Genomic DNA, 26,264 nt, shown 5'->3' on the forward strand with positions numbered 1-26,264 from the left:
GAACGCAGCACAGTAATCGCGCCATCTGTATTCTTCACCAGGCGTCTCCGCGGCCATGGTAACACTTCATGGTGGACTTCCGATTCAAGAGGAGACCACAATCATATGCTTTTAACGCAAGTATGACGATTATTTTCTTGTTGCTTTTGTTGTCAACAATACCAGTAGGCGCTTACAGTCTCTGTTGCTTCTGCTGCTGTTCGTTTTTTCAAACGACGAGGTGTGTCTTTTTAAAAAAAAATTATTTAACGCCACCCGTTTTGTTGCTGTCTTCATAGCCTGGAAGCGATGCTATTAGCAACAGCTAGCCACATTACAATGATTGTGGACTCAATGAAGTGGATTGCAGGCGAGTGGATGGATGTGGCAAACAGGTGCATGCAAATGGTGTTCAGATGGTTACGTTATCAGGCTTGAAAATATATAAAACTAGAAACCACTACAAACCACCATAATAAACAATATGAGCGAGCATTAGTTTATCTGTAAAGGCAGATTTCGTCAATGCAGCTCATGTATTAGATCTTATTGGGGGAGCGGCGTGGGTAGGTAGAGGCCAGCCGTCCCACCACATTATGGAATAGAAATGAAGTAGAAAAATAAACACATTTTAAAAATACATGTAGTTATAGTTAAAGGGACAGTGTGTAGAATATTTTTGATTTTTCAATGTTCAATTCATTTAAAAGAAACAATATTTAAATAAAATGCAAAAAATATATGCTCAATCACATCAACAGACTTTTTTTTCATATATAATCTTAGGTGTAGTAATCGCTTATTATATTATACTCATAGTCATGCCTCATCAGTCTGACATGTTCCGCCACCATCTTTCTACTACGCATATCATACGCAAAAGAGACAAACATAGCGAATGTAGTAATTGGTGATAGGCTTGCAAAGTGTGGTCTCTCTGAGCCACTGAAGTGTTTTAAACTTAGGTCATTGTATTCTATTAGTTCACCACTAGATGGCAAAAGTTTCTGCGCACTGTTACTTTAATGATGGGTAAAGTTGTTTCTAGGGCTGCAAGCCTGCAACTAGCAATTATTTTAATAATTGTATTAATCTGTTAATTATTTTGTAAATTAATAAATGAATCTGATTTGAAAACAAGTTTTCATTTTCATGCCCTTATTCATAAACAGGGCAAGATCCAGGTAACTGGTTTGGCCACATAATATGTCAGAAGAAATGGACGAGAACAGAAATTGGAGGTTATTTACTGTTGACAATCTGAAATTCTGAGGATTTGGACATTTTTAAATTAAATAACAACTTGAAACAATTAATCAATTATCAAAAATGTTTATTGATTAATCTACCCAGGGGACACAAAACTCCATAGACTGTCTTTAAAGTTGTACATGTGCATTAGCTCCTCTTTAAAACGAGATAAGAGCATGTTTGAGTGCAGCTATTGATTTATATTCATTTGTGGCTAAATGTTGCACATTGAAAATAACATTTTCTAGTGCTCTTGTCAGTAATGGGCCTTCAGAATTGTCATCACTGCTCACTCCCTGTAGTTGACAGTACCGTGGTGCGTTCTTTCAGCACGGTACACACATACCAATTTTTAACATCATAACTGATTTGGATGGATGACCGGTGGGAAAAAAAAATCTGTAAGCATGTGCGTAATGCTCAAATCTGGACCAGTTATTGTGTGTGAATCTCACTTGAGACGATCAACTAATTGATGAACCTGTGCTATTTTTTTAACCTCATTTCCTTCAAAACCCGATTAGCATCATTCCCAACTTAAGAATGCAGTACAGCAATTATGTGCATCCCTATTACTGACCAGTAAATCAATTTCTTCTTCTTCTCGTCTTTGTCTCTTAGCTGTCATGCACCATGAATTTGTCTGAGATCGATGACAACGCCAAAAAGGGTCGCGAGTATGCTTTGCTGGGCAACTACGACTCATCCAGCGTGTACTACCAGGGCGTGCTGCAGCAGATCAACAAGCACTGCCAGACCCTCAAGGACCCAGCGCTTAAAGTCCGTTGGCAGCAGGTGGGTGCTTTGTTTCATGACGCCGTCTCAAATCGGCTAATTGGAGTTTTCTGTTTGAGCAGGTGAAACAGGAGCTGACTGAGGAGTGGGAGCAAATTAAGAGTATCGTGGCTGTGCTGGAAGCCTTCAAGACCTTGAAGCCAGTGACCGTACCGGTCCCTCAGTCCGGGGGAAGTGCCGAGGACCTGGCAGCGTGGCCGCCACCCACGCCTGCGGAACACAAGTGAGCATAGGGTTGTGTGCAAAAGTGTTGTGCCGCCATACTATTTGTTTTAGTAATGCTTGATGGTTTGATATGGTTTCTGCTCTGTGGGTGGATTTACACTGTATGGTTCAAGTGGCACAATTTCGATATGTATCATGGCAGTGCAAATAGAAAAGTAAAAAACATCAGATATCATCAGTTGGAATCAGGCCTCTTCCGAATATGGATACAAATTGGACATTTTAAATGACTGCCAATGCAAATAAGAAATTGTTTTTTTAGGACGTTTTACTGTTACCATAGTCACCAATGCAATTTTCAGCTGTTTATTAACTCATTCCCTCCTAGCCATTTTCACTGAAGCCAACCCCCTTCGCTCCCAGCTGTTTTACTGGATTTTGATTGATTTTGCAAGGCCCACACAATATTGTTTTCTATTGCTATAAGAACATGGAACCTACCAAAATAAAAATTAGAGTCTCTTCTTTTGTCAGGAAGAAAAGGTATATTTGTATCTGTTGTTTTGCAGCAATTAGCATTAGAATATAGCTAAGTTTAATCATTATTCACAAAACTGTTGAAGACACTGGGGAAAAGAGCTTGTTGCAACATGGCCCTGGTTGATCTCTTATACTCGTCTGCCACCTGCTGGCCGTTTTTTGTTTCAATTATTGCCAAAAATAATCAGGATCATTATTTTTTCCATAATGGGAAGCCCTACACCCATCCATCCATTTTCTTCACCACTCAATCCTCACAAGGACTAAATCTGAAAGTCAATTCAATTCTATGTCACGTTATATTACTCTTTTATACATTTGTATAATCTTCAGGCGATTGCACTGTTGAGGATCTATTTTACATAGAAATCAATACCAGGAGAGAAAACTGGAGGACTGACAGAAAAAAAATGCAAAAGCTGCATAGGGTAAAGATTAGGGGTGTTAAAAAAAAAATCGATTCGGCGATATATCGCGATACTACATCGCGCGATTCTCGAATCGATTCAATAATCGGCAGAATCGATTTTTTTTTTTTTTTTTTTTTTTTTTTTTTTTAAGGATTCACACCTTGAGCATGGAAGAATGTTATATGAACGGAACATTAAGCCTTAATATTTTATTTTAATACTGTTCAAACATGAAACAGATTACAACCTCTATAAGACTGAAATTTCAGATAAATAAATAATACATTTTCATATAAATCTTACACTCTACAAGCTTACTGATTAGTATTTTCTAAATTTGAATGAAAAAAATCGCAACAATCGACTTATAGATTCGTATCGAGATTAATCGGTATCGAATCGAATCGTGACCTGTGAATCGTGATACGAATCGAATCGTCAGGTACTAGGCAATTCACACCCCTAGTAAAGATGCTTCCTGGGATTAGCATTTGATAATGGCAATTTACACAAGACAACTCACAAGATAAACAAAAGGAACTGACACAGATTCAAAGAAAGCAATTAACAAATTACAAGAAGACTAACTGGCGCACAACAAAGACAGGTTGGGAAAACTCAACGAAATGGCAGGCAGATAGGACGTGAAACAATGGGGCTGACTAAAATCAGAAAAGAGTCAAAAAACAGTCCTTTAATGTTAGCTGAAGTTTATTGACATCTCAATTAATGGCAGTTTGAAAGCTGACATTTTGTCCCACTTTAGAGGATATTTTTCCTTAGGTGTTTAGGCAAAAAAAAAAAAAAGATTGTTAGATATGCAGTAATAATACTAAATAATAATAATAAATGAACTTGATCAGAATGAGACTGTGCTGACATGTAATGGACCTCCACTATGTAGGAATCCTGTTGCGATTAAGCGTCCCAGCAGTGGAGTGAAGCAGCAGAAGAAAGACTCGCCTGGTCTGCATCATCGAGGGGAAGGACATGAAGGTCGCGGGCAGGCCAAATCTAAAGCAGAACGGCCGGGTGCCAGAGACGCTCGCAGCATGAAATCTAACGGCGAGGTTAGCTTCGAAGTAATTGTCAGGAAAATCTGGGATTTGCTAGGTCACAAACTGTTATCCGCACGCTAACGATTGTCCTTTTTTCAATCATAAGGGTAAGAAAGGTGAAAAAGAGCAGAAAAAGTTTGATGGTGCGGGACACGACTCCGAGCTGGTGGAATCACTCGAGCGAGACATTGTGTCCCGCAACCTTAATGTACACTGGTATGAAAAGGCACACGTACACAGTACTGCAGTGTTTGTTTGTTTTTCCCGCCACACATTTCTGACCGCTTAATTCTTTGGAAAGGAACGACATTGCTGATCTGGAGGAAGCTAAGAAGCTGCTAAGAGAAGCTGTGGTGCTGCCCATGTGGATGCCTGACTTCTTCAAGGGCATTCGACGGCCATGGAAGGTACATACACACACATGATGCGATTACAGGAGGGGCGGGTGTGACTCCAAAGAACGTGTTTTTGTTTTTTTGTTTTTGTACCATATATGCTCAATAAAAATATAAACGCAACACTTATGTTATGGGCAGTGCAAGTGTGTACTAATCATGGTGTCCAATCAGCATCTTGATATGGCACACCTGTGAGGTGGGATGGAAAGGAGAAGTGCTCAATATTTGAGATATATTGTGGATGTGGAAGAAGTTTTCGATCTTTGAGTTAATCTCATACAAAATGGGAGCAAAAACAAAAGTGCGGTATTTATATTTTTGTTGAGTGTAGAAAAAGAATCAAGTGTAATTGTACATCCACTACAGTAGGTGGCAGTGGCACTCTCACTGTCATAGCACGCACAAACAGTATTAGCTTCTCTTCCAAGGTTTACTTAGACCCATTTTGTAGAAAATGATACTATTTATAGTCACAGTGGTGAGAGGCGCAAAATATTTTCTTCTTCCTGTGGGGGCCTAGCCAAAACTAATTGAAGAAGCACTGCCTTGTCGAAAATGGCATCATGTTTGTATTCATCGACAGAACTTCCTATATCACAGGGCGTGCTAATGGTGGGCCCCCCGGGTACAGGCAAAACCATGTTAGCCAAAGCTGTGGCGACAGAATGCGAGACGACTTTCTTCAACATGTCCTCGTCCACCCTGACTTCCAAATACAGAGGCGAGTCGGAGAAACTCGTCCGTCTGCTCTTTGAAATGGTAACATCACATTTATTGTGACAACTCGCGATTGACTAGAATACAATTCAAGGCAATGATTTGTGTGCTTCACACAGGCTCGCTTCTATGCGCCAACGACCATCTTCATAGATGAGATCGACTCCATCTGCAGCAGAAGAGGAACGTCCAATGAACATGAAGCCAGTCGCAGAGTCAAATCTGAGCTTCTAATTCAAATGGATGGTAAAGAGAATTATGTGTGTATATATATATATATGTATATCTATATGTATATGTATATATATAGACATTCATTTTTGATAGAAAAATGTTCAACAAAACGTCTTACTTAGGGTTAGGGTTCAAATCTTAACTCATTCACTCCCAGCCATTTTCACAGAAGTAATCCCCTTCACTCCCAGCTGTTTTACTGGATTTTGACTAATTTTTCAAGGCCCACAGAATATTGTGTTCTATTATTCTATAAACATGGAAACGACCAAAAGAAAGATTAAAGTCTCTTCTTTCATCAGGAAAAAAAAATGCATTTTCCATCTGGTTCCCTTTTGCAGCAATTAGCTTTTGAATAGAGCTAATCATTATTCACAAATCGGGCGGCACGGTGGTCGAGTGGTTAGCACGTCCGCCTCCTAGTTCTGAGGACTCCGGTTCGAGTCCAGGCTCCAGCCTTCCTGGGTGGAGTTTGCATGTTCTCCCCGTGCCTGCGTGGGTCTTCTCCGGGTACTCTGGTCTCCTCCCACATTCCAAAGACATGCATGGCAGGCTAATTGGGCGCTCCGAAGTGTCCCAAGGTGTGCTTGTGAGTGTGGATGGTTGTTCATCTCTGTGTGCCCTGCGATTGGCTGGCAACCAGTCCAGGGTGTCCCCCGCCTACTGCCCAGAGCCAGCTGAGATAGGCGCCAGCACCCCCCGCGACCCTTGTGAGGAATAAGCGGTCAAGAAAATGGATGGATGGATGGATGGATGGATTATTCACAAATCTATTTAGAATTTTGAGTAATTGAGCTTTTTTCCCCGTGGCCCTGGTTGATCTCCTTTGCTCTGCTCCCACCTGCTGGCCGTTTGAGTAATAACTATCATTTCTTCAACTGATCTTTGCAGTTGAGAGGCTGCATCAAAGCCATCTGTTTGCTCTAGCGTAAAAAAAAAAAAAAAAAACATAAAAAAAAAACAATGTATAAATACGTCTTTGGGACACTTAAAACATTTAAAATAGAACGTATTTATACGTTTTTGGGAGGAAATAAGTTAAGCATGGAAGAATGTTATATTAATGGAAAATTACACCTTAATATTTTATTTCAATGCTGTTCAAACATGAACCAGATTACAACCTGTTTGTTAAATGCAGTGGCTCGTAGTTATAAGACTGAAGTTTAATAGTGTGATTAATCTGTGTGAATACATGATTAATTTATTTTGTGGTTAATCAATGAGTTAAAGCTTTCACTTTGACAGCAGGATTTATTAATTTTTTTTTTCAAATTTCAACCTATATTCGCATCACATTGTTTCTTTTTTTTTCCTTCCTCCAGGTGTGGGTGGCGCCCAGCACAGTGACGACCCTTCCAAGATGGTCATGGTCCTCGCCGCAACCAACTTCCCGTGGGACATTGACGAGGCGTTGCGCCGACGCCTGGAGAAGAGGATCTACATCCCTCTGCCAACAGGTGACCTGTCAATCATCAATGTAAATGTCAAGGTTACCTGTATGACATCTATTAAACACGACAAAAAAAGGAGAACAGGAAAACAGTTCAGGGCTCGCGAGGAGAGAGGAGAGTAACTGACTGATACAATTCACTCCTGCACTCTGAAGATTCCTCTCCTCACCCGAGTTATTTGGTTTTCCACGCCCTTTCCACACATGGGTGTTCCAACCCTAAAAATGCAAATACAAGGCGTAGTTGGAACATAGTGTAGCTGTTTGTCTATGTGTTGTGCATGTGAGTGAAAGATTGCTGAGTACATGTGATGTCAAGTTTGCAATCATTTCTTAACAGAAAACAGGCGAGCTCAGCAGACATGCTGGAACCATTCTGCTGCGTTAGATTTTGTGGTTCTTCAGCTTTTTGAGTCATCTTCAAATAGCCAGGCTATGTGATTGTGAGTGGGAACAGAGCAAAGCATTCTTCATTGCAAGCAGAAGCAATTCTTCTTTGCAAGCAAAGCAGCCCTTCATGGCAGCAAATATGATGAGACAACATATATGGTTAGGCTATGTGAATGTGAGTGCAAAGCAAAGCATTCTTCATTGCAGCAAATGTATGATAACTTATTATTTACAATTATTCCTACAGTTAATGCTACAAAGGACACATAGTTGACTTGCCCCCCCTTTCTGCGTTTCGTTGATCATGAAATAAGTTACACAGAAACATAGTCAATGTTCTACGCAGTGTGAAAGAAAGTGTGATACTTGGTCACTTAATTTCCTTATGTGTGCCATCTTAACGTTGCTTTTTTTTTGTAAACTGTAGCTGTGGGTCGCGTGGAGCTTCTAAAGATCAATTTGCGGGAGGTGGAGTTGGCCGCTGACGTGGACCTGGACCAGATTGCCGAGAAGACGGAGGGCTACTCCGGAGCCGACATTACCAACGTCTGCAGGTTTGTCAACAGGATGTTGTTGGTCCGAGAACAAAAGACAAATTCCATCTTTTCATTCGTTTCCCTCAGGGATGCTTCCATGATGGCCATGCGGCGGCGAATCCATGGTCTGAGCCCCAAGGAGATCCAAGCCTTGTCCAAAGAAGAACTGCAGATGCCCGTGATGATGGAGGACTTCACGCTCACACTGAAGAAGATCTCCAAGTCTGTGTCTGCTGCAGACCTGGAAAGATATGAAGCCTGGATGTCCGAGTTTGGTTCGGGGTGAAGGAGTGTTAACAATAATAATCAATTTATGCCTTTTTAAAAAAAATGCAGAATGCAGACAAGCTTTCACACAGTTTCTGTGTTGCTGTACTGTATAATCCTCACTGACAGTGAATGGGGGTGCAAAGCAATGTTTCTCCTTTCGAGATTCTAGCAAAGCTGTAACAATAGCAGGATGCCTCCTGCATGTCAGGGAACCTTCAATGTCGGGACCACGATGTGGCATTTTGGTTATTTACACCTGCGGACAGACTGTGGTTTAAGTCCACCTTCTCCGATGCTGTAGGAACTTTTAGTATGTTGCTGAAGTGTGCTGAAATCTATTAAATTGATCGATGCCCTTCCACTATGGAATTGTTTGTGTGTTTTCTATTAAATTCTTGTATAGTCTGAAGATTTCAATAAGTTGGAAATGTTGGGCATCTAAGCATACAGTCGTACAGGCTAGAAAAATTAATTTTACTGTAACATTTTATCAAAATAGAATAGTTAATAATAGATGTACAAAATCCATCCATCCATCCATCCATTTTCTTGACCGCTTATTCCTCACAAGGGTCGCGGGGGCTGCTGGCGCCTATCTCAGCTGGCTCTGGGCAGTAGGCGGGGTACACCCTGGACTGGTTGCCAGCCAATCGCAGGGCACACAGAGACGAACAACCATCCACACTCACACGCACACCTAGGGACAATTCGGAGCGCCCAATTAACCTGCCATGCATGTCTTTGGAATGTGGGAGGAGACCGGAGTACCCGGAGAAGACCCACGCGGGCACGGGGAGAACATGCAAACTCCACCCAGGAAGGTCCGAGCCTGGACTCGAACCGGAGACCTCAGAACTGGGAAGCGGACGTGCTAACCACTAGACTACCGTGCCGCCCGATGTACAAAATTCATAACTTAATTGAGAATTTTAAAATTTAATGAATTGATGACGTTTAACCGCCTTAAAATATTGTATAAAGCCCACCATGAAATTCTACCAGTTAATATACAAACTCGATTTATAAAAAGGGAAAGTGAGTATAAAGTGGAACATACATTTTTTCTAAACCTAAATACAGAACAAAAAGAGTATGTTTGTGTTCTGTCACGCAATTATTTTATTTTTTATTTTATTTGAATTTATGCTATTAAAGTGCGGTTAGTTCAGTTGAACTACAAATCGTCTCCGGACAGATCATACGCATTCTCAGTACAATTTGGGCCACTGGCTTTGAACTGAACTGTCTTCTTTGATAAAAACGTGCCCTTTGTGTATGAAAATTATATGGCTTATACGGCCAAACGTCAATAGAACGTAGGCTACGTGTCGTATTACACGACATATCAAAGTTTAAACGGTGAGTATCTAGTTACTTTTCCTACTGGACTCTGGAGAGACCCTGGAGTGGCCAGGGTGCGGTTTTCTCCGTCACATTGGCGACCAGGTTGGTCAATACATTTACTACGAGGCAGGTTAGTGGTACAAATTACAAATGTACCACACATGTACAAAACTCTAGTTCTAGAATATTTCAAACCTTTTAACTATCATATCGACGGATTAACCAGTAGTCAGATTTTGGTATTGTGCAAAACTAGACTGATATAATTGGCTGAGTTGAATCAGGTGTGTACATTGATGCCACAGCCAAAGTTGCTACCAAGACGTTACTAACTAGACTGCAACGTTTACAAAAACAAAAACAAAAAAATTATTTTGGTTTTATTGAATGTGTACACAAATTATTTGCCTTTATTTTGTGCCCAGCCAGGAAGTGACTCACTCTACACCGTTAACGTGCACCCTGTGCTCTGTACTAGGTACTGAAAGAGCACACAAAATACTACTGTACATGACATTCAGTTGTGATAAGTAACACAGTACAAATACTTTGTTCCTCAAAGTATTTGTGCTTCAGGATTCATTTTTCCTAACTACTTTTTATTTCTACTCCCCATATTGGCAAACTGTACTTTTCTAATTTTTACTTAGTTAAAATAGGCTCATTACTTTGAACCTACATAATTGACGATGCAACGAAAAAAAAGATACAAATAAAGGGTGGTGAAGTCAGCCATGGTTGAGATTATGAAAATGTAACATAAACCAGGGAGAATAGCGCTAGTGTTTAGCTGATACTACATATGCTAAATTTGATCAATTTCCGTTTTTTTTTCTTTCGCAAATCTATACTCTTGATATAGTCCATGTGTGTATGATTTGTACAAATTATTGACCAAATGAAAAATTAAAATGTTTTGCCCTGAATGCTAATAGTTTGGGCAGATAGTTCTGCACAATTTTATTAATATCAAAGCAATAAAGGATTCCTTGTATAAGAAAAAAAAAACAAGGTAAATGCACCTTTATATTGTAACAATATTTGACTTTATTCTTCCAGCTACTTTCTCGTTTTATTTTCATACAAAGTAACAATTCTTGTCATATTCGAACTTTATTATTGTATGACTTTTTTTTTCTTTTAAGATTAACACTTAACTCAACACTTTAAGCAGAAGTCAACCCCTCCCCACCCCCCCAAAAAAAAAAAATACATCTTGACAATATGTTCTGTGCAGCCCCTTAGTCTAAATGTGGAATTCTGATTCTGGTTAGGGCTGGGTGATATGGCCAAAAAAATGAAACACTGGAAGGGTCTATTTACTTTATAAGCATTCCACATGCATTCAAATCTTAGCATTCAGCTTTCAGCAATCCCACACAATCTCTCCAGAAATTGCACTTAGTAGAGTGGTTGAAATATTAACATTTCATTCTAGCAATTCCTATGTTGTTTTTCTCAATTTCACTTTTTTTTTTTTCTCGTCCTCATCATCATCATCATCGATGTCGTCATCTGAAGAGGATGAGGAGGATGAAAGTGACGACAACTTAGAGAAGCAGTTCCAGTATCACCTCACCGGCCTCCAGGGGGTGCTGTCCAAGCTCACCGTGCAGGCCAATTCGCTTACCAGCTGCTACAAGCAAAGGGTCGGTATCTAATTAGCCACCTCCAACCCCACTATCACCTGTATAATTGTTTTTTTTACTTATTGACACCAAGGTGAAGCACTTTATTGAATTTCAAATGAATTACCTTAATTTAATGATCACTTTATGAAAGAAAATGATGACAACTCTTATTTTTGGTGAATTTCAAGCACTTTATGCTAAATTGTAACAACATGCTCAACTTGATGCAGGTATGATTTTTGTTCCTATCATGACTATTGACAACTGAACAATTTATGTAAAGTTGAATTTTAATAAAATTCCAACTTATGTCAATATACTGAGACTTTATTCTTAAGATTTTCTTCTCATTAAACTTATAGACGTAGAATTTAGTTCTTGTAAAATAACAGCTTTGTCTTTGAAAATAATTCCAATTTTACATCGCGATTCTCTTAAAATTACTACTTTGTCTTGAAACGTTGCACCTTTTTTCTCAAAAGTGCTAGTCAGAAAAGACATGCAGCTACTTACTTAATACCTGTGCGGATTCTCAGCCCATGTAACTCCCCTTTACTGTCTCTTGTCCCAGATATCCAGTATGGGTAGCATAAACTGAAACTGTGGATGGTCCATGTAAAAAAAAATAAAATAAAAAATCTGTGCATTCTACCAGTGACGAATACGTGTTTTAAAATTCAAATTTCAGAGTTTTTTTTTTGTTTTTTTGTTGTTTTTTTTTTGTTTTTTTGGAAGGGACAACTTGATACTTCATTATTGCAACATAAAGTGAGGCTGATAATAGGGATGTAACGATATCCAAACATCACAATACGATATTATCACGATATGAAGGTCACGATATAATAATTATCACGATATTGTGTGTGTGTGTGTGTGTGTGTGGGGGGGGGGGGGGGGGGGGGGGGTTAAAAAAGATCACAATATTGTAAAAAAAAAAAAAAAAAAAAAAGAGCTCAGACTAAAAAAAACAATATTGTGCTTTTGTACATAACAGCAATGCATATAAACCACCTACAATCTCTAATAACAATATTGAGGCACTTACTTACTAATGCAAGCACACATTGATCACTTCACAAGCAAATTACGTTCCCCTTCATATGACAATTAGCATAATTTTAAACATGGAAGGCCAAAACATCACTAATAAAAATTAAATTGCACTAATAAACTAGCCACTAGAGTGTGCTAGAGTTGCACAAATGGAAATCAACCTGACTTTTTTTATTTACAGATGTGTTCCTTTTAAATATTTTGAACATGAGGACGACGATATTGTGGAAGTTTTAATATCACGATATTGCCCTTATCGTTACATCCCTAGCTGAAAATCTACATGAAGTGAACTTTAATCCAGCCAAATACAGTAATCAACTTTAATAGTGCTCAATCACAGCTGGTCTCTCCATGTGACACTTTGTGTAAGCGATGGAAGCAACTGCCGTGTAACAACTGGCATTTAAAAACTATTTAGCAGCCTCAACACTGATGATGTTAACCGAGGCTGTTATAATGATCCCCATTAATCGATATCAAAATGTTAATGGCTGTATCCCAAAGCCAAAGTGACATGTATGAATGAGGATATCAATCACAATGTGGTACTGGTTCTTTTATACGTTCTAAACCCCCAAACCAGAATCATTTAAGTTGCCCATCTCTGGTCTAGAATGAAACCTATTTCACTTATGCTATATGACTCAGTAAATAATAACAGAGTTGGGTTAATTGCCCAAAAGTAGCCACATAGAGCCAAAATGAATGAAATGCAAGAAAATGCAAGAATATAAGTAAGAATTTAAAGAGCTGATGTTATGAATTACAAAATTAGCCAAAACTCACAACCTTTGGGAATAAAAAGTTATGACATTTGCACTAACCCCGCAAAAAGTTGTGCAGCTTTCAGTGAATGGTGGTGTGTATGTGTACGGGCGCCACCTGGCGGTCGAAGCGATGAAGCGCACCCGTGACGCTGTGCCTGCTGCAGTAGTGTGTTTGTTTCCGCCGCGGTCAGTAGCGACATCATGGAGACCAAACCGGTTATCACCTGCCTCAAGACCCTCCTCATCGTCTATTCCTTCGTCTTTTGGGTAAGTCAATCCTAGCTACTGAAATGGCCACTGATGTGTGCGGCCGTTGTGTTTGGAATGTACGTGCGTAATGCTGGTGATGATGATGACGATGATGATGATGATGATGATGGGGCGGCTAATAGCTTGCTGCAGCAGCATCACCCGTTTGTTCGGATGTCGAAATAATCCACCATCGTTCGCCTGACGCTTGAACGAATGACGAACATGTCGCGAAGCTCGTCATTATTTTTAATCGACGTCAAGTGGGCCCAGCTGACGACGAATGTCATCACCGCAACCGTTCAAGTCAACAAATGACGTTTGTGACGGGCCAGGCCTCAGCCCACTTTCTGTACATGCACAAAAAAAAGGTGTGTGCATGTATGATGCCAAATCGACATGCTGTACTCTCTCCCAAGCCTCCATTAGAATGTGCCCCTGTGAACGCGTGTTGCCATAGATACATGCATGGAGCAGTGAGCACGTATGTGACTATTATACATACAGTAGGTCTGTGACTACATGTGATAATACATGAAAAACTATAGATAGCCTACGTGTATGCGCATATGTAAGATCCACTCGAGCAAGTGTGACTCCATACATATGTGACGTGTGCAAAATAGATATGCAGCATATATGACTACGGTAGATATGTGACTGTGGTTATAGTTGTAAGATTAGTAACGTTTTTGTGATGGAAAAATAAACACATAATAAATCATATTTTTTTCTGCTATTATTGTGACCTATAACCAGTCATTGAAAGGCCAACTGAAATGTTGACAAGAAAAACAGCAACCTCAGAGCAGTGTTGTTTTTGTGTCAACGTAACGTACCTGTTGGAATCATGGCCACAAAGTTCAACCTTTGATTGATTGCATTGTAACATATTTTCCCACCTGCATTTGATGAGATTTCAAGTGTTGCCACCAAACTCTATAGCTCAGACAAACTCAGATTTTAAAAATGTCAGGAATAGTCAACTAGAACAACTTTATTTAGGGTTAATCAGAGGCAGATGACTCCCATTCAAAGTTTTAAAGTTATTGGTTAATTTTGGACACAGCCACAACCCCACTTAATTATTATTGTGATTATTTATTTTAAATTTATATACAGTTTACAGGTTTTTGGTTGCATTAATGTTGAAAAAAGTTTGGAAATAATTTATCTTGGTCTCACTTGGCATTTGAATGGGGGTGTGCAAGTTTTTTTTAAGGTATGTTTGATACCACTTTTTTTCAGACTAATACGATAAGTATACGCACTCAACTCTTGAGCAATTTTATTTTAGTTAATGAAAACGAAACGAAAAAGTAAAACAAAAATTCAAAAAACAATTTAGTTCACAAAATAAAAACAAAAATACTTTTCAAAAATGAAAACTAACGGAAACTACTGCATGTTTACAAAACTAACTAAAACTAATTATAGTGAAAATGTCCTTCGTTTAAGTCTTTTGTAATTAATTTACTACATGAGCCTTTGGAGATGATTTTAATGTGGTTTGAAGTATGTTTATTTAGATCTTAACCTGAATCAAGACTTTTTTTTGTGTGCGTGTATTTATCACTCACTCACTAAAGCACACACACCAACATGGTCTCTCGGGCGGGGAAGCGAGCCCACGCCGCCTGCACCTGAGTTAAAATGTTTAAAATTATGTCACACAGAAGTGACGTCATCTAGCAACAGCTAATAGAAAAGCACCTTCAGATGACGTCACTCGTAGGCGACAAATTTGCCTGCTTGACTTTTGCCTCCAATGACTCGGCTCGCCTGCTTTTTCATTTAACTTGGCCAAAATGCAACACTTAGTAAGAAATGTTACTTTTTTTTTTTCATTTTAATTTACCATGGTGTTTATTAAATACTGCACACAAGAATACACTTTTTTTTTTTTTAAACTAAAAAACTAACACAACCATCCTGAAAGCTAATTAAAACTAACTAAATTTAAAAACAAAGCTCAAAACAAAATAAGTAAAATGAAAATTCTAAAACTATAGTAACCCTGCTCTTGAGTTGTCACAGATACCGATAACAAGCACCAATCCCACTGGTACTTTTGATACATACTAAAAAAAAAAAAAAAAAACAGTCTTTTTTTTTCCTTAAAGCTGCATGAAGTTAACTCATTCAAGCCCCAAAACGTGTAAAAACGTTTTTAATACTTTGTCATTCACTCCCAAAAACGTGTTTACAGTCACATTTTGTGTTTTGTTTTTTTGATGCAGCATCTGACATGAAGAGCTGGCTTAAAGCAATCAATGGTAGTTATTTAAAAAAAAAAAAAAGACCAGCAGGTGGCAGCAGAGTATATAGGAGATCAGCCAAAACTAAGCTATATTCTAATGTTAATAGCTGCAAAATGGAAACAGATACAAATATACTTGTTTTTTCCCAATGAAAGAAGATGATAGCAATAGAACACAATATTCTGTGGTCCTTGCATAATCTGTCAAAAGGGGGTTTCTTCAATGAAAATGGCTGGGAGTCAATGGGTTAATGGCAATTTTCTATTATCTTTTTCTATTTCTATCCATAATTTACAGAGATTGCACTTGAATGGGCATCTGTCAAACATGGCTGCTTTTAGTTCCTGATCGTAAAATGGCCACAAGAGGGCAGCCAATACTGGTATCGACAGCTTCCACGAGTACCGATACCTTAACATAAGGCCAGTATCGGCAACGATACCTTGTATCAGTACTCGTCCATTATAACTTTTTGTGACAGATTCACTGCATGGAATTAAACATGAAGATCCGTATCTTACAATTATAAAATGTGATGGGTATAAATGTATAAATATAAATATAAAACATTCACTTAAAATATGATTGTAAACCACATTGTGTTGCCATAATAATGTTGGCTTTAACACGTGGCACTCGACACTTTTTTTTTTTTTCCTTAGCTGTTAAAATTTTTAGCGGTTGCAATTCTCTTCTGGCCACTTGTGCCACGCAAGTATGATGTAAGAGCAAGCAACAAAAGTGAATGCAAGACTTTTACCAGCAGTGACAAGCACCATCCTGTTTGTCTTCAGCATAGTTTGGCTGAGACGTGCTGGCCTCCACGTAGCCATGTGTCCGTTACGCCCGCTTTTATATTTAGTCGGGTCGGGCATTCGCGCTCCGAGACATGGGCGGCTTCGGGTTTCGCGTGCGTCGAGAGATCGCTGTCACTGTCAGTGGCTCGTGTTTTTTTTCTGAACCCCGAGACCTCGGCGAGCTTTTCAGGCCCCGGGCCTCGCTTTTCACTGTCATCAGCTTGCAAATAATGTGTGGAGTGTGAATAGCTCGGCTTGTTATACGTCTCGCGCAGATGGAGCAGGTGGTGCGTCGTGTCATCGCACCTCCTGCTTCTTTATTAAGGAGGGAAGAAAGCTGACCTCCTTTCAACTCTCCGACCGAGATGACCAGCGTGGCGTTGCATTTCAAACAAAAGTGCAGTGGGGGTTGGGCAGAGAGAGAGAGAGAGAGAGAAGTGGGGCAGGCGGCTCCCAAGCTGTTTGGAATTCACAAGCCGACATAACAAGTTGAGAAGCACTCGTATCCCTCTTGGACTTGATTTCCCGTCGGGCCTTGAAAATGAACGCTCCCAACAAGCCACTTGTGTGCGGCGCGGACAGGAAGCAGGAAACAATTTATCTGCAATCACCAAGGCCATAAACAGAACAGCGAGAGCGTCATCATCAAGAGAGACGATGCTCCCCCTCAAGAGAATCGCCATTTATAGATGAAACTTGTTATAGCGAGAAAACACATCCACACGCAGCCGTGCCTCTTGTTAACTTGAGATTTTGCGTTGCATCACGGACGGCGCACTTTTACTTTGCCACTAATGCAAAGGCTGTTGGGGCGGGCAATTCATTTGATGAATAATTCATCGTCGCATTGTGGCCAAAGGTAGAACCGTGTAACAATCAGTAGAATGGCACCGCACCACAAGGTGGTGCCTCTTTGTTTTTGTTATTCCTATACAGCACTTTTTCATTTTGTCGTCAATATATTCTACGCACTGACCTGTTTATATGACTGGATAGCCGATAGCCCATACACGCCAGTGCAAGTCATTGAAGTCACAGAGCGGCCATCTTGTTACTCCCACCTCGCGAGCAGACTACTGTATACCTATATGGTATACGCACAGATGATTCATATACAGCTCGTAGGCAGTTAGTAGGTAGGGGGCAGTGTGGGGGGCTTGGGGGGGGGGAGGGGGTCACTATTTTTTAATAAGTAAAATTAAATAAGTGACGACAGTATGTGCTGCTTTGAAGACCACCTTTTTCTTTTATCGCTCAGTTCCTTAGACCCCAATATTAGATTTGGCAGAGGCATCGTTTGTTGAATTACAGTTATAATTCTTTAATTAAAAAAATATACAAGTTTCCTCCTGTACTAAACATCATTAAGCATATAGTTTATACATGTATTTAAGGCAAGTTGTACAATTTCTGAAGTCCTCTTGTTTATGTTTAATAAATTTAAAACACCACAAATCATGCTGTTTCAACTACGTACTGTCTCAAATGTTTTCCAATTTCGATACTGTAAATGTATGCTGAGAAACGTTTCTTGGGAGGAGCAATATGGCGGCCGCGTGACCGCAAAAGTCTTGGCCTATCGACTACTTGAGCGGTCGTGTGCAGATTTTTACGCTTGAACATGACACGTGGTAGCGCCAAGAATCCTACTTTTTCCTTCCCTAGGAAGTTACCTGTCGACTTCCAGCCCTCCTTTTTTTTTTTTTTTTGCTATCCAGCAGCACCGTCCATGGCTGATCAGCCACCGCGCATTACACTTGGCCGGATATTCTGGCATTTAGTGTTGTAAATAGTAAATCTTTGGGGACGCCACATGCTAATGATGGCAGCAGCAGTTATGTCACACAAATATTTTTGATGCAGTACTGGTGGTGGAATAAAGATGGCGGTAATGTATGTACGTAAAAATGTACAAAAAGTTAACATAAAATGTCCAAAAAGGAAGAGGCAAAGCCATATAATATCTAAATAATAAATAAATATCTAAATAAATAAAGAACATGTTCAAAAAGAAACTAGAAAATGTCCAAAAACAAAAGAAGAAATCCCGAAAATTACCATAAAATAGTCCACAAAAATTTCAGAAATTGATACCAAAAAAAGGACAGGAAAAAAGTAGATAATATTAATAAAACATAAAAAAAAAAAAACATAACATGTCCAAAAAAAAGGAAGAAGAAAGGCATACAATTATGTCCAGAACATGCAGAAAATCTAGAAATGTATGAAAAACGAAGCATTAATAATAATAATAATAATAATAATAATAATAATAATAATAATAATAATCAGCGGAAGCTGACAGGTAGAAGAAAATTCATCTCAGACTTGGATGCTGCATATTTTTCGGTTATAGTGCAGCGCTAATGAGCTCATGGGCTTTCAGTGCATTGGACTAACACTTAACACTATTTCCTTCATCACAATGTTCAAATGTTTTGCAGCTCTAGACATATTTTTGGTTATTTATTTGGCCTTAAATGGCTTTTTTGATTGCCGACCCCTGCACTAATCCAAATATTTGCTATATTTCAACAGTATAGTTGCACTTTGCTTTGTCTGGCTGCAGCCTTCATCATCGTATCATGTCAACACTCATCTGGAAGTGATTGTCCTTGTCCGCGCACGTGTGTTGATAAGAAAACGTGCATGCGTGGCTGTTTAACAGCTGTACAAACGCTTGTTGTTTTCACCCCTGACCCTCTGAGATTGAAGTGCAATGATCCATTTTTTTTGGTGACGGTTCAGCCAGATTCCCAGCGTGCAGGCCGGAAGGCTGGCGGGGTGGAAAACAACCTCCGGCGTCTGATGGTTGTGTTCGCGCTCTGCCGATAAGGCAAACGAGTAAACGGTGTCAGCGAGCGCTCCAGACTAGCTTGGATGGAAATGAAGTATAGCGGCCCCGCCGAACGGCCCCAAAGACTCAATCTTGTGAGCTCAGTGACAAATACTGCCTGCACCATTCTTTTTAATCCACAACAATTTACATTATTAAATTAGGGCCAGTGAAGAGAGAAAAAAAAGTTTGGCAGATTTCTCACTTTATTCTCAGAATTTTGTGATTAAAGTGAGAATTCTGAGAATAAAGTGAGAATTCTCACTTTATTCTCAGAATTCTGACTTTAAAGTGCAAATTCGGACTTTATTCTAAGAATTCTGACTTTATGCTCAGAATTCTGTGGTCAGAATTCTGTGGTCAGAATTTTTGAAAATAAAGTCAGAATTCTCACTTTAAAGTCAGAATTCTGACTTTAAATTCTGACTAAAGTCAGAAGGCCGAGAATAAAATCAGAATTCTGAGAATAAAGTTAGAATTCTGACTTTAAAGTCAGAATTGTCACAATTCTGACTGTAACCTGAGAATTCTGACTTTATTCTAAAAAATTCTGACTTTAAAGTCAGAATTTAAAGTCAGAATTCTGACATTGAAGTCAGAATTCTGACTTTATGAGTTTATTTTCAGTATTCAGACTTTAGTCAGAATTTAAAGTCAGAATTCGGACTTTAAAGTGAGAATTCTGACTTTATTCTCGAGAATTCTGATCTTAAAGTCGGAATTCTGACGTTAAAGTGACAATTCTGACTTTATGCTCAGAATTCTGACTTTAAAGTGAGAATTCTGACTTTTATTAGTGCTACTATTATTCTCTCTTTAAAGTCAGAATTCTGAGAAGTGAGAATCCTGACTTTTTTTTTCTGTCCACTGGCCCTATTCCTCTTTCGTAATTAATAATAATAATAATAATCATCATCATCATCATCATCATCATCATATGGAAATGTATATAAAACCAGAATGGGTTGTGTTCCATTTTGGACTTTCCTCTCTCATTCTGTGGCTTAAGACCCGGTTGACCTCCAGCCAAGAGGGACCCATTCCCATGAAAGGACCTGCCACAGTTGCAGCCCCGCAGAATTATTTTTCCGCCAGAGCCAAGCCGAGCTTGTTTTTTTCCCCTCCCTCTCGCCGAGGTTTGAGGGAGACATTTTGTACAGACGTCTCGCTGTCAAGCCGCGTTGACAGTGGGAAGGCAAGCTGCCTGCTCTTGGAAGGTTTAGGATGACGGCCCGCCGTCGCTCGGGGGCGGATCATCGACGTCGTCGTCAGCGGGCGCTCACCCCCCCTCCAAGCCTCCCACCCCATGCCGGGAAAGACGTTCCCAGCCGAGACGCGCACGCCGCCGTTTCATTCAGCTGCCTCGCACAACGGCGTTCTTTTATCCGCTGCCTTCATTTGAAATGCTAAGAGCGGCGCAACAGGCGGAAGCGTCTCGCGGCGGATCAAAGCGACGCCTTTGATGCGCCGCCATTCTCTCTCTCCGTTATTCACGAGGCAGGTGATCGCTATCCTGCACGCAGCATAAACGCATCCCCCGTCTCTAATTGCCCCCCTTTCTTGTTCCACCTTGATCCGCCTCCGTGCTGCCCGTCTAGAGGGAGTTGGGATAAAAAGCCGCTTCCCTCTCCTGCTCACGCCATCATTTTACACACTGATTCCCAACCAAGGTGCCGCGGCGCACTAATACGCCGTGATTAGGGGTGTAACAAAAACGGATTTGATTCGGAAAATCAGTTTGGATTTAAAAGATGCGAGTCCATCGAAAATATACCAAAATACAACTTTGAAGTGCCGGTCCACCTTAAAAGCGAACTGTCCTCGAATCGATTGGCAACCCATGTATCAAGCTGCATATCGAAGCATTCATTTATGAGATGCACACCTTTAGCCGTCATAGATCATCAAGTTCATCTCTCTATGGCAGCGACATATAGTGACAGACAAAACTATTAAATCCGCTTGCATTAGATGGCACACGATACAGTGAGTAGCGAAAATATTAAAACAATTGACATCCATTAAAAAAAAAAGAAGTTTGGGATGGTATATAGATGCCACAAGATGGCGTCAAAGCGTGTATACCAAGGATCATAAATCATCAACACCATACATCTACCAGTCATGAACCCATGTTACATAAACAGTTCTATTTAGTAGTTTAATAAATTATTCATTACAAACGGCCTTCACATGGGGTTCATAGTTTTAGCTAGCATACTAGCTCAAACACGGGCGGCACGGTAGTCGAGTGGTTAGCACGTCCGCTTCCCAGTTCTGAGATCTCCGGTTCGAGTCCAGGCTCGGACCTTCCTGGGTGGAGTTTGCATGTTCTCCCTGTGCCCGCGTGGGTCTTCTCCGGGTACTCCGGTCTCCTCCCACATTCCAAAGACATGCATGGCAGGTTAATTGGGCGCTCCGAATTGTCCCTAGGTGTGCGTGTGAGTGTGGATGGTTGTTCGTCTCTGTGTGCCCTGCGATTGGTTGGCAACCAGTCCAGGGTGTCTCCCGCCTACTGCCCAGAGCCAGCTGAGATAGGCGCCAGCAGCCCCCGCGACCCTTGAGAGGAATAAGCGGTCAAGAAAATGGATGGATACTAGCTCAAACAACACGCTAGCATTTTGTTTATGCTTTAACATACCTCTTCCTGTCCCGCCCTACAGATCACCGGCGCGATCTTGCTGGCAGTGGGAGTATGGGGCAAGTTGATGCTGGGCCCGTACATCTCGCTCATCGCCGACAACTCCACCAACGCCCCTTACGTGCTCATCGGCACCGGGACGGTCATTGTGGTTTTTGGCCTCTTCGGTTGCTTTGCCACGTGCAGAGGAAGCCCATGGATGCTGAAGCTGGTAAGAAGTGACCTACCCACCATATAGTGCACTTTCACAGCGAGTTTGCAGTTTTGCAATGCTGTTTGAATGTGGAGTGACTATTTTAGCAATGCAGTAATCCCTTCATTTATGGCACATAATTATTTAAAGGTCTTTAAACACACTTTTAAAATAATACAAACCCATTTTAACATATAATAATATATGATATGATTATTTCTGTTGACAGTAAGTAAGTCCTGTTTCTGTCCAAGCTAACAAGCTAAACTCGAAATATGCATCAATGACACTATGTCCAAAGATGATATATGGCCGACACCCTCTCTGTAGGTGTAAAAGGCAGGATTGAAGAGAATTTGATATTCAATTAATTTCAACAGAAACTAGCTGAAATACTTCCTGTTTTCATTCTTCTCCTTTCCTAGGATGTAATGATAACGGCAATATCATGATATTGCAATCTTAAAATTGCCACGTCGTAGTCATGTTGCTATATTAAAAGCAGCACACCTGTTAAAAAAGTCCAAGTTGTGTTCAGTTCCAGCACCATCTGGTGATTAGTTTATTGGTACATTTAATTTTAATTAGGCACGTTTTGGCCACCAATGACTAAGATCCACGCTAATTGCCAGATGAAGGGGAATGTAAAAGATTTGTTGGTAGAAATGAATTATTGAGGTTGATAACTGCTGCAGTATGTCCAGTTAGAAAATAACTTGTCTGGGTGAGGCAATGATTCAGACCTATTTATCTATTTCTGTTGTTTAATTGTGGGGAGAGGGCGGAGCTTTATGCGTGTGGTTTCTGTAAAGCAAATACAATACAATACAAATTAAAGAGAAGCGACTGTATGGTTATAATACAATGCAACTTAGCTGAGCGATTTAGTGATACATAAAGTCCAATAGTACAAGTACCATTAACCTAAATTAATATATGTCAAATTTAGAATTACTGGTAACGTTACATTGAGGCACCTAACTGCGAATGCACGCACACATTAAGAAATGAAGATTTGTAGCAAAGCTTGAACATGTACTTCATCTGTCTGTCGATTAGCATGGGTCTTAACAACAAACATAGGTGGCCAAGAACGTGCCTAACTATAATTAAAGCGGTGCCAATCAACTGACCAACAGAGGGCGCTGCAACCTCACAAACAGTTCATTCTGGCCTTTTTAACAGCAACGCCTGAGAGTTCCTCCACAGATGAACTCGTTTATGTACATTGAGGTTAATCTTACCTCTACTATTTTAACTATGTATAATGTATAAAATTACCAACCAAACTGCTATGTTTTTTGTTTTTTGTCTTCAATATGAGCTTTTATTTTTACAAAATTTTTAGTTTTTATATATGTATATATTTTTTAATATTGCCAATCTCACAATATTGTGATATGTATATCGTGAGGTTCATGTTGTGATATGATGACGCTGGATATCGCTACATCCTTGCTCCTTTCAAACATGTGCGTCAAACAAATTGTGTGCTGCCATCTAGTGGACGACTATGGAATTACACCCAAAATAAATAGGAGGCAGGAAGTAGTAGTTACAAACGATCAAAAATATCAGTTAAATAGTAGGACTCAAGATGGAGGATTCTGTTTCAGGTTTGCACTGCATGTCACTAAACAAGCTAAGCAAATGAACAAGAACCTCTCAAAACCGAGCATTATCTTGCTCTCCGGCGAGCGTTTATCAGTCGTGTTCTTTCTCCCTCTGTGTAGTACGCCATGTTTCTGTCGCTGGTCTTCCTCGCCGAATTGGTGGCCGGGATTAGCGGATTTGTCTTTCGCCACGAGGTCAGCGTGCCTTTCATTTTAACGCCAAAGCCTAAAACTGTGCATTCAAAGCCGTTCAAGTTGTGATCTATTTTTCTGCGTACAGATCAAGGGAACATTCCACCGGACGTACACCGACGCGGTCCTCAATTACAACTCTGAGGACGAGGCGAGCCGCGCTGTTGACAACCTGCAGCACAGAGTAAGTCTCACACTTGACTTGTCTGCAATCAATTTCCCGCAATCTTTATTCCGTTTCATGTGCGTGCGCGTTTGTAGCTGCGTTGCTGCGGCGTGTACAACTACACCAGTTGGTTGGGCAGCGTGTATTATCCGACCCACGGCATTCCCGCCAGCTGCTGTGTGAACTCCTCGGACTGCAACCCGGACGACCTTCGCAATGCGACTGTGGCCCCCAGCAAAGTTTATCACCAGGTCAGAACTGCGCTTGGGGTTCGCACACCCTCTGCTCGTTTACGATGTTTAACTGTTGTGGGAATGCTGAAGCATTCCCACATATGTTATTGTGATTTTTATTCAACACATTTTTTTTGCCGTGTAACAACTCCCACATAATACTTGGAATTTACACTGTTCAAATTTCAACTAGCTGAAAAAATTCACGCCTCCCAGGGTATTGTCGAATTAAAGTTAAATATCAACTTTTCCCCATTCATTTTCAATGGGACAGACATTGAACTTTTTCCAAGTATCACTTTTGACACCCACTTCCATACATCTAACTTATCATGACCAGATGTCTGATACTGCTCGGTGGCACAGTTGGTAAAGCGCATTGCCCAGTAACCAGGAGGTCATAATTTATCTCTCAATTTACTTCATAAGCATTCCACATGCATTTAAATCTTAGCATTCAGCTTTCAGCATTTCCACGCAATTTCTCCAGAAATTGCACTTATTCTAGTTGTTGTTGCTGCGTTTGTGCAGGGCTGCTACGAGCTGGTCACTTCATTCATGGAGACCAACATGGCCATCATCGCAGGCGTCACCTTCGGCATCGCCTTCTCACAGGTAACGGAAAAACACGACAAAGAGCATATTGATCAATTCTCCGTTTTTATGCTTTTCACTATTTTGATGTATTATTTGATGGTGCTTATTGATAGGGCCCGACTGATTAGGATTTTTTTTAAAGCCGATTCCGATATTTGGCAGAATACAATTGTGATTAATTCGTAAAAAGATATAATGAATAAAATAACACCCCTCCATAATGCTTGCGAAAATAAACATCAGAACATTTTACAGTTTATAGTTTTGTCCTATATTATTTAACATTAAAAATCGGCAAAAATGAACCGATTTTTAAGTTGTCCGATTTTTAAAACGGCTAATTTCCGATGCTAAATTCTAATCTTTGCTTATTAATATTGTATTTAAAGATTTAAATGAGTATAACTTAGCTTTTTACTCAAGTAAACAGGCATATTCATATTTATTTACTTAATTTATCTTTAAATTACCTTTATTACACCTTTGAACTAACTTCATAATTAACCTATTTTTGTCACTCTTATATTCAGAGTATATGTTTGATCTTTTTTTTTTTTTTATTATTATTATTTCAACTAATTTCACTTATTTATGTATTCATTTATTTATTTTGTATTTATTTACTGGAAAACTAAACTTCATCCTTTTACTTTCTTCTATTGGATGTATTGTACTTGAATTTTGTTTTTATGTGTTTGTGTTTTAGCTTATTGGTATGTTGCTGGCCTGCTGTCTGTCCAGGATCATCACAGCCAACCAGTATGAGATGGTGTAACTGACATCACATGGCAGGTGGGAGTGTGGGGGACTTATATTAAAAAAAAAAAAAAAAAAAACTTGGATTAGTTAGTCTTCTTTTGCCATTGATAATTCTGTTGTCTTTCCAGTGAGATGAAGAGAAGATGAAAAAGACACAAGAATCCTTTCTTTCCTTAAATCATGTTAAAACATCTTATTTTGCCTCCCTTTTGTCTCTCTGCCTGTAACGTGTACATGATGCACAACATGTAGGATCACGTAAGCATCATTCCCACGCACTCACCGCTCTGTGTGCCACACAACACATTGTCACGGACTGCACTGAAGGCTCACTTTTTGCACACACTGACACTGACGACCCAGTGCATTCATAGATGGATTGAATTTGTGTTAGACGTCACCGTTAATACGAGTACTTGACTTCCATGTGTTCAAGGAGACACAAATTAGACACTTCACACATCTAATCTGCTACCAGACAGTAGGGGGTGCTGTTGCACCGCGGTCTCTCTTTTTTTCACTCAATTTGTGAACGTTGCACATAAGGGAAGAATGAACGAACACATGCTTGTGTGTTTTAGAAATGTTTTTGAATTGTAATATTACAATTTTATTCTTGTAAAACTTTGTGTTTTCAATTCTGACTTTCTTGTAGTAGGACTTTTTTTCTTTTTTTTTTTGTAATTCCTAATTTCAAGAATTAATATATATATATATATATATATATATA

General features: G+C 39.8%; 2 protein-coding genes and 1 long non-coding RNA gene across 4 annotated transcripts; 2 read left to right on the forward strand and 1 right to left on the reverse strand.

Moving 5' to 3' along the window:
* katnal1 (katanin p60 subunit A-like 1) lies at window positions 1-8,565 on the forward strand. 2 transcript variants are annotated; one of them, XM_077535966.1, is made up of 11 exons: window positions 1-120; window positions 1,852-2,025; window positions 2,088-2,248; window positions 4,045-4,210; window positions 4,305-4,414; window positions 4,500-4,605; window positions 5,197-5,355; window positions 5,433-5,559; window positions 6,873-7,007; window positions 7,818-7,944; window positions 8,014-8,565. In XM_077535966.1, the coding sequence occupies exons 1-11, from the start codon at window positions 106-108 to the stop codon at window positions 8,210-8,212; spliced, it is 1,479 nt and encodes a 492-aa protein (XP_077392092.1). In that variant the 5' UTR covers window positions 1-105; the 3' UTR covers window positions 8,213-8,565. The 2 variants fall into 2 exon arrangements, with proteins under 2 accessions (XP_077392092.1, XP_077392093.1); XM_077535967.1 differs by lacking the exon at window positions 1-120 and adding an exon at window positions 195-374.
* On the reverse strand, window positions 6,782-13,583 carry LOC144030059 (uncharacterized). Its single transcript, XR_013287181.1, has 3 exons — window positions 13,055-13,583; window positions 7,933-8,167; window positions 6,782-7,219 (listed from the first exon to the last, which is right to left on the reverse strand). It is a non-coding gene; the product is annotated as an uncharacterized LOC144030059 (long non-coding RNA).
* On the forward strand, window positions 13,118-26,264 carry tspan7 (tetraspanin 7). Its single transcript, XM_077535974.1, has 8 exons — window positions 13,118-13,264; window positions 21,804-21,992; window positions 23,708-23,782; window positions 23,868-23,963; window positions 24,041-24,196; window positions 24,710-24,793; window positions 25,482-25,567; window positions 25,663-26,264. Exons 1-7 carry the CDS (start codon window positions 13,199-13,201, stop codon window positions 25,548-25,550), a joined length of 735 nt encoding a protein of 244 aa, XP_077392100.1. The 5' UTR covers window positions 13,118-13,198; the 3' UTR covers window positions 25,551-25,567; window positions 25,663-26,264.

The sequence above is a fragment of the Festucalex cinctus genome, chromosome 11 (genome assembly GCF_051991245.1).
Source record: "Festucalex cinctus isolate MCC-2025b chromosome 11, RoL_Fcin_1.0, whole genome shotgun sequence".
In the NCBI taxonomy this organism is placed as follows: domain Eukaryota; kingdom Metazoa; phylum Chordata; class Actinopteri; order Syngnathiformes; family Syngnathidae; genus Festucalex; species Festucalex cinctus.

Excerpts from the sequence above, each read along its gene's own strand:
- katnal1 (XM_077535966.1), top strand. Across the intron at positions 4,211-4,304 it reads GCATGAAATCTAACGGCGAG|GGTAAGAAAGGTGAAAAAGA; the intron begins GTTAGCTTCGAA and ends TTCAATCATAAG. Across the intron at positions 4,606-5,196 it reads GCATTCGACGGCCATGGAAG|GGCGTGCTAATGGTGGGCCC; the intron begins GTACATACACAC and ends CCTATATCACAG.
- tspan7 (XM_077535974.1), top strand. The coding sequence starts at position 13,199 with ATGGAGACCAAACCGGTTATCACCTGCCTCAAGACCCTCCTCATCGTC. Across the intron at positions 23,783-23,867 it reads GATTTGTCTTTCGCCACGAG|ATCAAGGGAACATTCCACCG; the intron begins GTCAGCGTGCCT and ends TTCTGCGTACAG. Across the intron at positions 24,794-25,481 it reads TCGGCATCGCCTTCTCACAG|CTTATTGGTATGTTGCTGGC; the intron begins GTAACGGAAAAA and ends TTTGTGTTTTAG.